Source organism: Hydractinia symbiolongicarpus, chromosome 8, assembly GCF_029227915.1.
Source record: "Hydractinia symbiolongicarpus strain clone_291-10 chromosome 8, HSymV2.1, whole genome shotgun sequence".
NCBI lineage: Eukaryota > Metazoa > Cnidaria > Hydrozoa > Anthoathecata > Hydractiniidae > Hydractinia > Hydractinia symbiolongicarpus.
This window is the reverse complement of record NC_079882.1, coordinates 11,990,686-12,003,860: the sequence shown is the minus strand read 5'-3', so window position 1 is coordinate 12,003,860 and position 13,175 is coordinate 11,990,686. Positions and strand designations below refer to the sequence as shown.

Genomic DNA, 13,175 nt, shown 5'->3' with positions numbered 1-13,175 from the left:
TTAGCAGCATCACCCGCACTTCTTTTCCTCCTCCGTTGAAAAGCACATTACCAATACGCAATCTCAACCACAGGATTTTTTCTCTTCTCAGACAGCGAGAAAAACTTTTTCTTGTCAAAAATAGAAAAAAGCCCTGGGGACGAGGTTGTATTGGTTGTTTAATAAAAAAAAACAGAAATATATATTTCGTTTCCAGATTGTTTGTTCTCACGGCATGAGAAGCTGTTATTTTTTTTTGTCTAATGATTTTTAAACAGTTGCGCTTTGTGACTTTCTGATCGTGAAGCATACTGATGGTCGCTTTAAACCACATCAATACAACACATTGTTTCATATCATGTTCGCAAGCATGCGCACAACATGTAGCTAACTGCGCATGCGCACTAGTTTTATTACTCATTGTACTTTCTCTTCTCTATCTATTATCACAACAAAGGAAAAAAATTTATAACACAAAAAAATATATCGTACCACGGAACAAAACAAAATTGTAAGAAAAAAAAAGAAACAGAACTTTGAAGCAGTGTCGATAAACGGTACGTTTTTTTCTTTTTACTTGGTTAGATTATTATATCTTTGTAATTTTCTACTTGTTGTGTAGGCAAGTTTCATGTTCTCTCTTTTACATTTGGTGTAGGCATTCTAGTAAATTTATCCTCTTTTTGATGGGTAGGGAAATAATATTCATATATATCACGAGAATTTCAGCGAAATATAATGTATTTATTTACCATGAAGCCAAAAGTTTACGAAGTTTGAACAAAACTTAAAAAAGTTCAGGCAAACGCATTTAAGTACTTGCTTATTCCGGCTTTGAATTATATTTGTATTTTACATTTAAAAAATGAAATAAAAATAAAGTTTGAAGCTTACTTAGCTTATCACTTGTTTGTATGTGTTAAAACAAAATTTGAATACGACCTCAATTTACATAAAATCGCTAGTGTAGGTTAAATTAACGCAATCCTATGTTTCCTATAATAATAATAATAATAATAATAATATGCTCGTCGACGCAATGTATGCTGAAGTCGAGAATCTCTTTACGCTGTTATTCGAGCCTTAATCAACACAGCAAATTCTAATTTTGTAAAGATTTTTTTTTAGTTTAGTAAAGTTCCTCTAAGAACTCTGCAACAAAAAAGTTTCTTCACATCAATAAGTTCATTTGTGCTTTTTTATTGATTAGCTTGTCCATTTAAATTTGTTTTTATTGTCACGCTTGACTGAGCGATCATTAAAGACTAATATAGGAGATCTGAATGTTAATAATTTTTATTTGTAAATTACAACTTGAAAGCATAGAGTTGAGAGGGAGCCTGAAGCTTGAGATTATATTCAGCGCAGATAAGATTTAGTGGTTACGATAACGAGCCAGAATAATTTTTTTTCTCAGCATGAGTTCTAAAAGTTTGATAACCTTTCCAGCACCACACACGAAATGTATTTCAATAAAAGTGAATATCGCACTGAAGATAAGAATAATATATCTTATTGCTTTAGGAGAAAGAAAGAGTTTTTGCAGACACGAGATAAATTCTCACCTGCGCAATAACAGTTTTATTTAATGTATTCAAATTTTATTTCGTGTATTTTTTACGTGAGTTCAAAACAAAATGCGAGAACGTCGAATAAATTATTATTTTGAATACGCTATGAATATTTGCTATTGAGAAGCAAAAATTCGATTTAGATAGAAATGCTTTGAAATTAATGTTTGGAGTATTCTTATACTTCAATTAAAGAAGGACGCCAAACTGTTTCTTCTTCTTCATATAATGTCAACAAGCATCCGAAACACGTTGGCTATCAATTTTATAGTTTGAAAAAATATTCAACAAAAGAAGAACGGAGAGGGTATATTTTTTTTACACATTTTTCAACTGAAACATTCAACATTTGTCAATGATCATTGTAAGGTATGACTTCTTTCAAATTTTCTGTTATCAATGCGTTATGACGAGCGATTAGGATAACGACAATATATAGGTATAGTTAAAATTCGTGCTTTTTGTAAATGTCGTTAATCGTTTCTGATATTATCTTTATTCTATTGTCTTGACATTTTAAAAATGTACTCAATGCCCAACGTGGTACAAGGACAGACAAGTTCCGCAACGCTAAAAACTTTCACGGCGCATGCGCACTTCTTAAAAAATCCCACGTTTAAAATAATTGTTATAAATACACGTTTTTGTAAGTTGTCGGTGTAATTGTTAATTAGAATTAAGCGATTTTTAATTATCTTTTCACACATTGGAAACCTGGTTAATTATGGCCAGATAATTACTATTTTTTGGAGTTGATTTGTAAAAACAAAATCAACTTTTGAAGTCATTGTTTTAATTCCCTTTGGTCCAACGATTTTCTTTCTTTTTTCACCCGGCTGTCCTCAGGCAAATGAGGATTAACATTATCACGTTTTTTTTACAAGCAAGAAACATTTCTCCATTAAATCATTCGTCAGCGTTTGCAAAGAAATGAAGGTGAGCTGAAAAAAGTTTTTGCATTTTTACGCGGGAACATATTTGTACTTCGACAATACCAAAGTGAGTGATCTCGACTGTATTGGTGAAATATTCGGCGGGAACAGATAAAAAATGCACATAAAGTATAAATACTTCAGCATGCACGTTATATATATGTTCAAAACAAAAGCGTGTGGCGTCTCTTTGCAGAACTTCTCAGAGAATGTAAAAATCGCTTTTATTTATTCACTTTTTATACAAAGAATTTTTTGCGTTTGATATTTCATTTAAGTCTATTATTTATTCCATTTTTTTATTCTCGTGTCTCTTCTTATCTTAATTTTTCTTTTATTTATTTATTAATTTGTTACGTAGTGTTTTTAATGACATTTGCTCGTTGCTTATTATTTTCGCAAATTATACAAAGAACGAACAAATTAGTTAGCAAAAAAGTAAATACTTCTTATAGAAATGACGAAAATAGAGATCTAGTCCACTATCATCTGGCTCTTTTGGAAACCATTAAAAACATGTTTTGGAAAATAAAAATATCATTAGAGCACTTTAAAAACATGTGCTACTCAATAAAGAATCTACAACACATGGTTTTAAGAAAGAGATTTATTCCAACTCAAATTGGACGTCTTGGTGCCAATACTTTTCTTAATTAAATATTATATATTTTATATAGTTTTTATTACATATAGTTTATATAATCTTTTATAAAGCACTTTGAATTTTCGTTATGACATTTGGCAAAAAATATTTATCTCTCAAAAAATTGAACAGAGTAAAAGGTTTATCCAGAGAAGACCAAAAGAAGGTATTTTTTTATTTATTTTTACGTTATTAATTTAATTATTTCTTTTCTTTTTTTGCTAATTTCCAATTTATTCTTTTATAAAAATCACAAGGTTTAAATTTTCCAATTTTTAAGAAAAAAATGGAGAATTATACTGAGATACATTTATCCAACTTATTCCATTTTTTGTCATTCTTGAAAATAATTTTCAGCAGCTGTGATATGATCAAATTTTAAAGGCTACCCTATCTTAATAAATAGGCCTGAAATAAAATCAAAATTCGCGATATTACTAATAGATTCATGAATATAATTATTATAAATCTTAAAATACTTTGTTTTAACCCCATAGGAGAAACATTTGGCGGGAACTATCCTTCTTTCTATACTCCTAGGTTTTAAAAACAATATGATATATACTGTACATAAAAATACAAAGTTTTTTAAGTGAAAATTTATATCAAAAACAATTATACGATTCATAAGATGCTTGTTATCCTGATTAAATATTTGGAACAACGCATATGACTTTTATTTCATTACACTCTATATAAACCTAACCCTAATAAAAATCTACTAAAACACTCAACGTTATCCTATGTGAAACTAATGAGCTTTATTTTTATAAACATCGGATGCGGTGTCAGATACACGTGCATATAACGGCAACAGTACTATTATGACACGTCTGCTAACCTTCACTATAAATTTCACCACGTTAACCTTTCAATGGCACTTTCTAGATTATTTTTTATCAATCTATTGAAAAACCTGACTCAGCAAAATTTTAATATTGCGTGCTATTACATCATCGTTAACGAATCATAAATACGACGAATTGAAAAATTAGTTTACGATATTTAGTGCATGTTTTATCAAAACCAGGTAAACAAAATTAATTTGTATTGTTTCTTTTTTATATATATATATTTTTCCTTCTTCACCCTTATTTCCAAGTTATATACTGTTTATAACTGTTTGTTACATTAAAATGTGTTATATACAAAAAATGATTGTAAAAAAATTATTAGTCGAGTATCCGGAAACCTGCATAACATTTTATAGCATCATAGCATTTCTCAAATTTCGAATAGCTAGTACTAAATTCATATTAATCAAACTTTCAACAGAAAGGCGTGTGTCATCATTATAAAAAGAGACGCAGTTTCGTTTTCTTTATAGTAGGAAGCAATATTAATGTTTGTCGAAGGGAAATTTTATGAATACTAAAGAGGAACAAAAAGAATATTTAAAGTAATTAATAAAGCGAAAGTATACACGTGGGTAATTTTTGAACGACAATTTAATTGTATATATATATAAACAACATGGTTATATATCTTTTTGGTGGAAAACACTAAGAACGGTAAAGCAGGACGCTGGTGTAAAATAGTGAGGTATGTTGATAATAATTTGTACGGATTCAAGTGTATTAGCTTGCTATGTAGTATTTTTATGATGTGAGGCAATGGGGATGTTTAGAAATTTTCTTCAAGCAGGCAAATCACAATCTTTTTCCGCATTTCACCATATGTCATGTTTAAGTTGCAGTCCATGGTAATATTTTTCAGTGATTTCAAATGAGATTATGTGTAATCCCTTATGCTGCAACTTTTGCAATTCTTGTTGAAAATATTCAGTCCCTTTTTTAGTAAAAATAAGGATAAAATAGAATTAAGGTCATTAAACAGATGCTGCGAATTCGCAAAAGTGGGTCATGCAAAAGAAGACTAGGTTCTATATATGTGGCTTCCATCCTTAAGGCTCCGAATGACGCTAGTCCCCAATTCATCTCATATTGGTGGTATCTCACAGTTTTCAAAGAAATCTCCAACGTCACCGTAATATTCATTTGATAATCTGGAAAGAAAATCCCATCATATTCAATACCAAATGGCTATTATCTTCATCAGTATAACTGAATATAAAAGTGACTCTCTTTCCTTTGGACAAACTGGTGACGTGCGTTGGTCCTGCTCTCCTTATATGGTATGATAAAGGAATCAAATTTTCATGGGTAATTCACATGAAGGTGGTTATATTTGTATGCTCATTGTTTAAAAATTAAGACCTTGTTGTCGGTTTGTTCTTCCACTAATGAAAATAAAAAGTGTTCAGGTGCTAAACAAAAAAGATACATTGATAAAATTTTAATAATGGTGTCATTGTTACAATGTACCATACCTCTGACTAATATCAAGAAAGTTTTAAACACGACAAGATATTTAAAAACACCAAAGTTCTGCTAAGTTTAAAAAATCTCTCATTGACTACCACCATATATATCGTTATAAAAGATCTCTGCTTATAATAAAAAGTGGAGTTTCAGGTACTATGTATGAAATACATCATAAAAACAAATAAAAATATTATAACGTCATGAATATGCAACTCTTCTTGTAAAAAATAATATTGATTGAGTTTCTTACAAAGGAGCATGTGCTAAATGTCATACCTCCTAATATCAACCACGTCAAACAGAAATTGAGGTGGGATTAAATGAGAGCAACATCCTCTGCATTACCAAATATTCTTGAAAACAAATTGCGTTGGATGGTGGAAAAAATGTGTTGGATAAAAAAGGGAACTATTTTGCTCCAGTTTTACTTTTAAAACATGTTTCATTCACCGCAGGAACATTTTAATTAAATTTTATGAGAAATCCGGACATTACAAAAAAATGTGGACCATTCAAACGTTGCTAGGTAACAAAGATGTCATACACAGAAGGTTTAGTAATCTTTTTTAGCTACCTCAGTTTGCATGATCTCATGTTTCGTTTCATAATGACGGAGATTAGGGAAATTTTGCACAAACAATGCTTACCAATTTCCATGGTTATTTCCCAAAAACAATTTATAATCCAAAAAGATTTTCCCTTTTCTCCAAAAAAAACAACTTCAAATCCAATTAGCTATCTAGACTTTAAAGGCGTCAATGTCATAATTAAGATGGAATAGTAAATATTTTTGTGGAGTGACGATCATGATAAGAATACTATTTTAAGGTCAGACTATTAACGACTAGTTTCATCTGGTTGACCAGCTAACCAATCGCTGGACACAAAGTCATTATCGCTATTAGCAACAGCATCAACGACAAAGCCTTGGCAGATGCTCTGTGTTTATAATCACTCTCTGTAGGGAATAATGACACATCTCTTACCCATAATTACCTTTTAAACTCATAACACTCCTTTGAGCCAGATGTTATCGAGCTTTGATGGCATCACACTGTTGTAATTTCTTTGTATTGTTTACATAAGACAGGAAGCGTTTATTATTTTTTTATTTTAATAATGTTCAAATCGCGCATGAATTGTTTTAATTAATAAAAAGAACCTTCTATAGTGACGCCGGATGACAAAAGATTTAGAAATTATTCGAAGGGGTAGCGCATAACTGTCTTAATTAAAAATGTTGAGTTCACTTATAGAAGTTGTTAAATAAATTACGCTAATTTCGTCGCCGTCAAAACACTGTTGTATTGTTAATGTTGTTGCGGAAAATATTAGTGTAGACATAAATATTGGTATATTCGAAAAGAAAAGCTTGCTAAAATTTAGTAGCTGATATGTGAAACGTGATAAACTAACTTCAGAGGTAAGTATGAATCGTGATTTTCTACGGAAAAGGACCTTCAACATTTTTTTTTCGTTACCATACCATATTATGGACAATATGGTGAATATCTGTTTAGTAGCATATACGAACGATTCGAACATTCGCGTGACTTTTTTTAACAAGTGAACATAATTTATTAGATTTATTATGATAAATAAATATAACGAAATATGATAATAAAAAAACTTTTCCTACATTTTTATTGTTGGAGTTTAAATAAAATTTGAAAATTCACTAAAAAAACAAAAATTTGATTATATATTAAATTTCACAAGAGAGGGAGATTTGTGTGTATCAATTCTTATTCATCAAAAAAGTCGGCAGGGGTTCTAAAAGAAAAGAGAAGTACAAATATGGTCCCAGCATGTTTTCTTGATACTAATCTTAGTCTTAAAATCTTAGTGTAGTCATATAAGAGGAAAATGTCAGAAAAAAAATCAAGAACCTACTTAAACCAAATCTTTTAAGAGAGCTACTGCTAGAAATTATAATCAGACTCTGATAACAAATGATCGTGATCCCCCGCAACCAAATAGTAATAGTCACTCTTTTTTCTTTAAATTTTTTTGACCGAGCGGGGGCTAACAGACATCAAGTCATTAATAATTGCAAACCTCAAAGAAGATGTTTTGTGACGAAGTTTTTTTTTATTGTTATGACGTAAAAAAAACAACGCCACGTCATTAGGGCGCGTACAGCTGATATAAACTTTGTTTATTTATAAAAGCATTGAATACAAAAAGCGAAGATTTAAATAAAAATGACAAATATTTACTTCCTGGCTTTGTTTTTCTTTCTCTTAACTTTCCCTTAGTTTATTATTATTTTAAATGATTTTAATTCATCTTTTATTTTCTTTGTTGTTGGTTTGAAAAAAGTTTTTTTAGAGAAGAGTTTTAGGTGGCGTAACGAGAGTGAAACTTCGGTTCGCACAAAAGGTAAGATGAATAATTTCGTTTGGAGTATGCGACGTCCTTAAACTTCGTAGAGAAAATGCGCAGCCTGGTTCCCATTCAAGCCGTAATCATTATTATACTATATAGATTCTTTTGGATTTTTAATAATATTATAAATTTGCTATTGTTAATATTTTTTTTCATTTGTGGCTAAACTAAATACTCAGAACTAAATATTCCACCAGCATAACTATAGTAACGTAACTGTGTAAAAAATGTCCAAAACTGTCAACATTTTCGAATAGTAATACGAAAAAACGCGAGGGAGTATGAATGCACTGGTCTCTCCCATGCTAAAAATAACACAGCATAGGTTAAGGAGGTTGTTGTTCTCTCTTTTAAAAAAAAAATGGAATAAGACATGCAGAAACAAGAAAGTTGTGCGGAGTTAAAGTTGTTTGTCAACAAAAAAGATTAACACAGAAGAAATCAACAATCAAACTTCGCTAAAATATATAATATATTTTAGCGAAGTTTGTATCCACACGTTTTCTCGTTCTGTCTTTTTTGTTACTTCGCTTTGAATTTAGACCTTTCTTTTCTCTGTATTCAGCTGAAATTACTAAGATTCGAACCATGCAAACCTTGTCTATTTGTGTCACATTTTATGCTGCAAAAAACATCTCTATATATACGAAGTGCATCTTTATCTAAGATAACTCAATTAGCACTAATTACAACTTGAAAAATCTAATTACCGTTCGATAAACAATTTCTGTTATTGAGCATGATATTTCACCACCGGTCGAAATTCTACGCAAGAATAGCTTATTCAGTATAAGAAGAGAAGACTCGCTCAGCCACTGTGATTGCGATTCAAGCCTGTTCAACAGCTTCTTGAGATTTCTAAGTATTCGGGAGCTGTCGTGATAAAATTTAAGCAGATGAAATAGAAATCAACATCTGTGAAAAATAGGTAATCTGTATGCACATGCTCGAGTTTCGGATTAACACATCGCTCACTTCATAAATGGAAAGAAAATATCGTGAGATTAGGACAAGAAGATTCTTGTAGGAAATAAAATGTTGCAGTTTTAAACCTGATCATGTTTTATGAGTAAAATTAAGAGGATCTAGTTGTTTTATGGATATTAGTTTGATTTTTTTAGTAAATGTATGGAAATCAGAAGGTTGCGCGAGCTATATAAGAGAATGATCGTGAGTGTATACTTTTTGCGGTGGTTTATGACAGTATCCATGAATACATTTAGTGGTCTGGTATCTACTTAGTGTTTGAATTGGTCAAAATTATTAGATTTTAATGTGTGTATTTTTCAGATTATTATTCAGAATGATGAAGAAAACTTATCAATGGTAATAACCATAGAAAATGATATAACGTGTTAATAATGTATATGTTTTAGCTAGCTGGAAAAAAATTTGTCAATTCCTTAATCTTGACATAACATATGGGTGAAACTGGTCACATTAATTTTTATTCTTATAGCATTTTTTTATTATATTTAATTTTTTTTCACCTGCAGTTTTCAAATTTCGTATCAGTGTTTTGTTTTGTTGATATTATATATTCTTTTCGTATATATTTCTCATTTTTATTGTTGAAAGTAGAAATTAACGTTAAAATTGATGATCACGAATCCTCGAATAATTGACACCTCATTTACTTGTGGCGAAAGCCATCTGATGTATGTTAAAAACATAAATATTCAAATTAAAAAGAAAAAAGGCAGATAGAAGAATATTTTTTAAAAAGGTTATGTACTTAACATATCTTTTTTATTGATAAAAATATTTGAAAACGAAGTAGATTTCGTAAAAAAAATATTACTTTCCAATCGAGTACTGTTATGCTAAATTAGAAAAAAATATATTACGTTCGATTATATTATATTCCAGATTTTAAAAACGACCGTCTTTTAGAGGTAAAATATTTATCTTATATAGAGTAGTGTGTCCTCTAGCTAAATTTTTTTCACAATACCAGAACGTACGTGTTTTTCTTTTTATTTGTATATAATCTTGTTCATAGTAAATTATTTACATAACATTCAGGAAACATTTACTGACGTTTTATATAACCTTAAAACCAGAATTTAATCCACTTCTAATTACATCCGAAGGTTTACATTGATTATTTATAGGGATATTGTTTGAAGGTGTTTAATATTTGGGGGAGGATGTGCCAGGAAAACCGTTCGTTTCGGCATCACCTACGTATGTAATTAACACGTTAAAATCTCCTTACACCCTTACCCACTGATGTAATAACGGCAAGTGAATAACAACAGGAGAGGTTATGATGTAATGAAACAGCGCTCTCCATCGTTGGTGTTATTAACTTCGGTTTACACATTTCGAAATTTATATCAGTAGGGGAAAATATTTAATTAAGTTGTTAACATATATAATTGGAGTGCTGTAATTAAAATTTAAATTGACTTCTCCATGTGACAGGGACATCAATGGCCAATTACTTTTGTTTTTGTCTTTTCCTACAACGCTGTTTTAATTGGAGGGTGATTATTTAGAGAAAACGTCATTAAATGACACTTTAAAAAGGATATTTAATCGTGCAGGGTCCTTTATTCCCATTGTTATATTGTGTCACTTTAAAAAGAGGTTTTAAAAAGGATTTAAGTGGAGTGTTTAAATGGACGTTGAATCATATGACAACCTTTATTATTTTGATAAACATAACAAATGGAAGGCTTGTTAGTAAACGTATTTATAAAGTCTTTTTAAGTTTTTTAAAATTCGTGTGTTTGATATATTGTTTAATTCAACGTTTTTGTACTACTAGGAGATTTGTTTGCTTGTTTGTTTGCTTGTTTGCTTGTTGTTTTCTTTTTTATTACAGACAGTGTCAACAAAACTTGATAATATGATGACGTTGCAATATCGAAGTTTTATTCTTTTTCTGTTTTGTTTTATTTTCAGAGTTGTTATATATGTGCAATATCAAACCTATTTACCATTTTCTCCTATTTACCATTTTCTCGTTTCGAAAAATTGCAATCAGTAGTGTCAAAAGATAAAAAAAAAAAAAAAAAAAGGATTTCAGAAAAATTTAGAATTTTGTGAAAAATTTTTCTTCCTCTTTTTTCCTACTACCACTTTGCATTGTATACTTTTACTGTGTTGACGTCAAAAACCTTTAATTTAAAACTTTGAATATATATTCTTTTTCATGTTTATATTTTATAAAATCTTTTTTCTTATTATTCAATATATAGTTAGTATTCAACTTGAAAATACATTTTAAAACTATTTAGATGAAGCAAAAAGAAGAGATTTGAATATTATAAATTATTAATCAATTCCCTATTTTATTTTTTTAGGCTCACAAAAAATCAATAAAAATAGTAAAAGATTTTGAAGACTGGTGCTCACTGGTTTCGTATTTCCGTTTTGCCTTAAATCCAAACAGTTTAAAGTATATTTCACATGTTCCACAGAACGTAGAAGTATGACACCTAACATTCAAGTTGCTCGAAAGAACATAATTACACCAAGTCAAATGAAAACCAAAAAGAGACCAAAACAGAAATTAGCGAAGCCAACAGGTGATCAAAATAAAGAAAACGAAAATCTTCATGATCCTTTATCAATGGATTATGAACTAGAGGCTGGAGTAAAGCTTATTACTAATTTTATACAAAGATCCCAAATTCCAAAACAAAGTCAAAACCTTGAGGACTTTACTAACAAGTTAGTCAGTGACTTAAAATCAGAATATGAAGGACATTGGTATCCAGAACGTCCAGAAAAAGGTAGTGCATTTAGATGCTTACGCATAAATCAAAATGGTAGCGAATCACTGATTGAAAAAACAGCACGTCTCTCTGGTTTTACGTGGATTAAAAATTGTCTTCCAAAAGAGTTTACCATATGGATTGATCCTGGTGAGGTTTCGTACCGAATCGGTGAGGAAGGCTCTATTTGCGTGCACTACAATAGAAAGCTTGCAAAACGCCTGTAAAATTTAATGTAAAAAACTTTGTCTTTATTTAATCATGGTACTCCCTGTTTTTCTTTGATCTATTTTTGAATTTGTTTTTTTTGGCTTTTTTTTAATTGAGGTTTTTATGCAGATTGGTTCTTGTTTTACTTATGGAAAAGTCATATTTAAGCTTTTGTTTTTTGATTTATTAATGGTTTAGTTTTTACTAAAACATAAACAAGACATATGATTGCAATTACAGTAATCTGTTCTCGGTACTTACAAACAAGAAACATAATTAAATTTCAAACCATGGTTAATTTAAAATAAATGGATCGGATGCATAATTTAGTTTACTGCCGGATGTATCTCATTAATGAACTTCCCTGTGTAACCCAAATCTTAATATTTGTTATGCTTACATGCCATTTTTAATGTTCTTATATATTGTATAAATATATATATATATATTATATACAAATCTTAAAACCATGTATATATAATATTATGCCAAATTTATCTTGGTTTACAGAGGACTTTCCAACAAAAAGGGATATTTTAATGTGATATGTTTGTGTTGTAATGTTTAAAAATAGTAAGCTAAATACAAGACCTGCTTTTATTGGGGTAAATTTATTATATTAAGTGAGTAAAAACAAAACACAATTCTAAGTGAAGAATTTTTGAACTGAGCATTTTTAACCTTTGCAAAATCATTCATTGCACAACACTTGAAGTGCAACATCTACTAATATATTTGCTAAAAAGTTACAATTAAAAATTAGTTGCTGATATTCATAACAAAGCAATATAACACAACACTTTGCAAATAAATGATTAGATGTTTTAGACATACACGCACACACACAAGTACACTCTTGAAAGCTAATGGTTTATTTTTCTATAGGTTTGAAAACGATTTATTTCCAATTGTGTATATATATTGAATTTTTCACTTATTTGTATATATTCTCACATTATATATGTGAATAGGATTTTGATGCTCATATATATATACGCTATTTGTACATATATACTATAGATCGAGAAAACAGGGCAGTGTGTCATGTTAAACATTTTAATGAAAATATGAAAACTAAAAATATATCTCTATTTTCTCTTGTCATGCCAAAATAACATCCATGTTGGGGAATGCCATACTGACAAGAGTAACAATATTGTCTGGCTAAAATACACTAAAACTCAGGACAAAAGGTATATAAGCTGCATATGCATACATTCATACATTTAAATTTTTGGAGATGAATGACATATGAAGTAACAAAATTGGATGCTGTTTTGGTGTGGGGAAAACACATAATGCAATTTTGAAGTTCAAGTGAAAATACAACTGCAAACATCATTATATATATTATTATTTTATAGTTTTTCTGACACAAAGTATGGTCACTACTTCTTAAATCA

At 29.7% G+C, this 13,175-nt stretch overlaps 1 protein-coding gene across 3 annotated transcripts; it reads left to right on the top strand.

Annotated features, from left to right (window-relative positions):
* Positions 1 to 377: 377 nt before the first annotated feature.
* LOC130654045 (protein BTG2-like) lies at positions 378 to 12,855 on the top strand. 3 transcript variants are annotated; one of them, XM_057456561.1, is made up of 2 exons: positions 378 to 536; positions 11,149 to 12,855. In XM_057456561.1, exon 2 carries the CDS (start codon positions 11,277 to 11,279, stop codon positions 11,787 to 11,789), a length of 513 nt encoding a protein of 170 aa, XP_057312544.1. In that variant the 5' UTR covers positions 378 to 536; positions 11,149 to 11,276; the 3' UTR covers positions 11,790 to 12,855. The 3 variants fall into 3 exon arrangements, with proteins under 3 accessions (XP_057312544.1, XP_057312545.1, XP_057312546.1); XM_057456562.1 differs by lacking the exon at positions 378 to 536 and adding an exon at positions 4,396 to 4,667; XM_057456563.1 differs by lacking the exon at positions 378 to 536 and adding an exon at positions 7,029 to 7,831.
* The last annotated feature ends 320 nt before the right edge of the window (positions 12,856 to 13,175 follow it).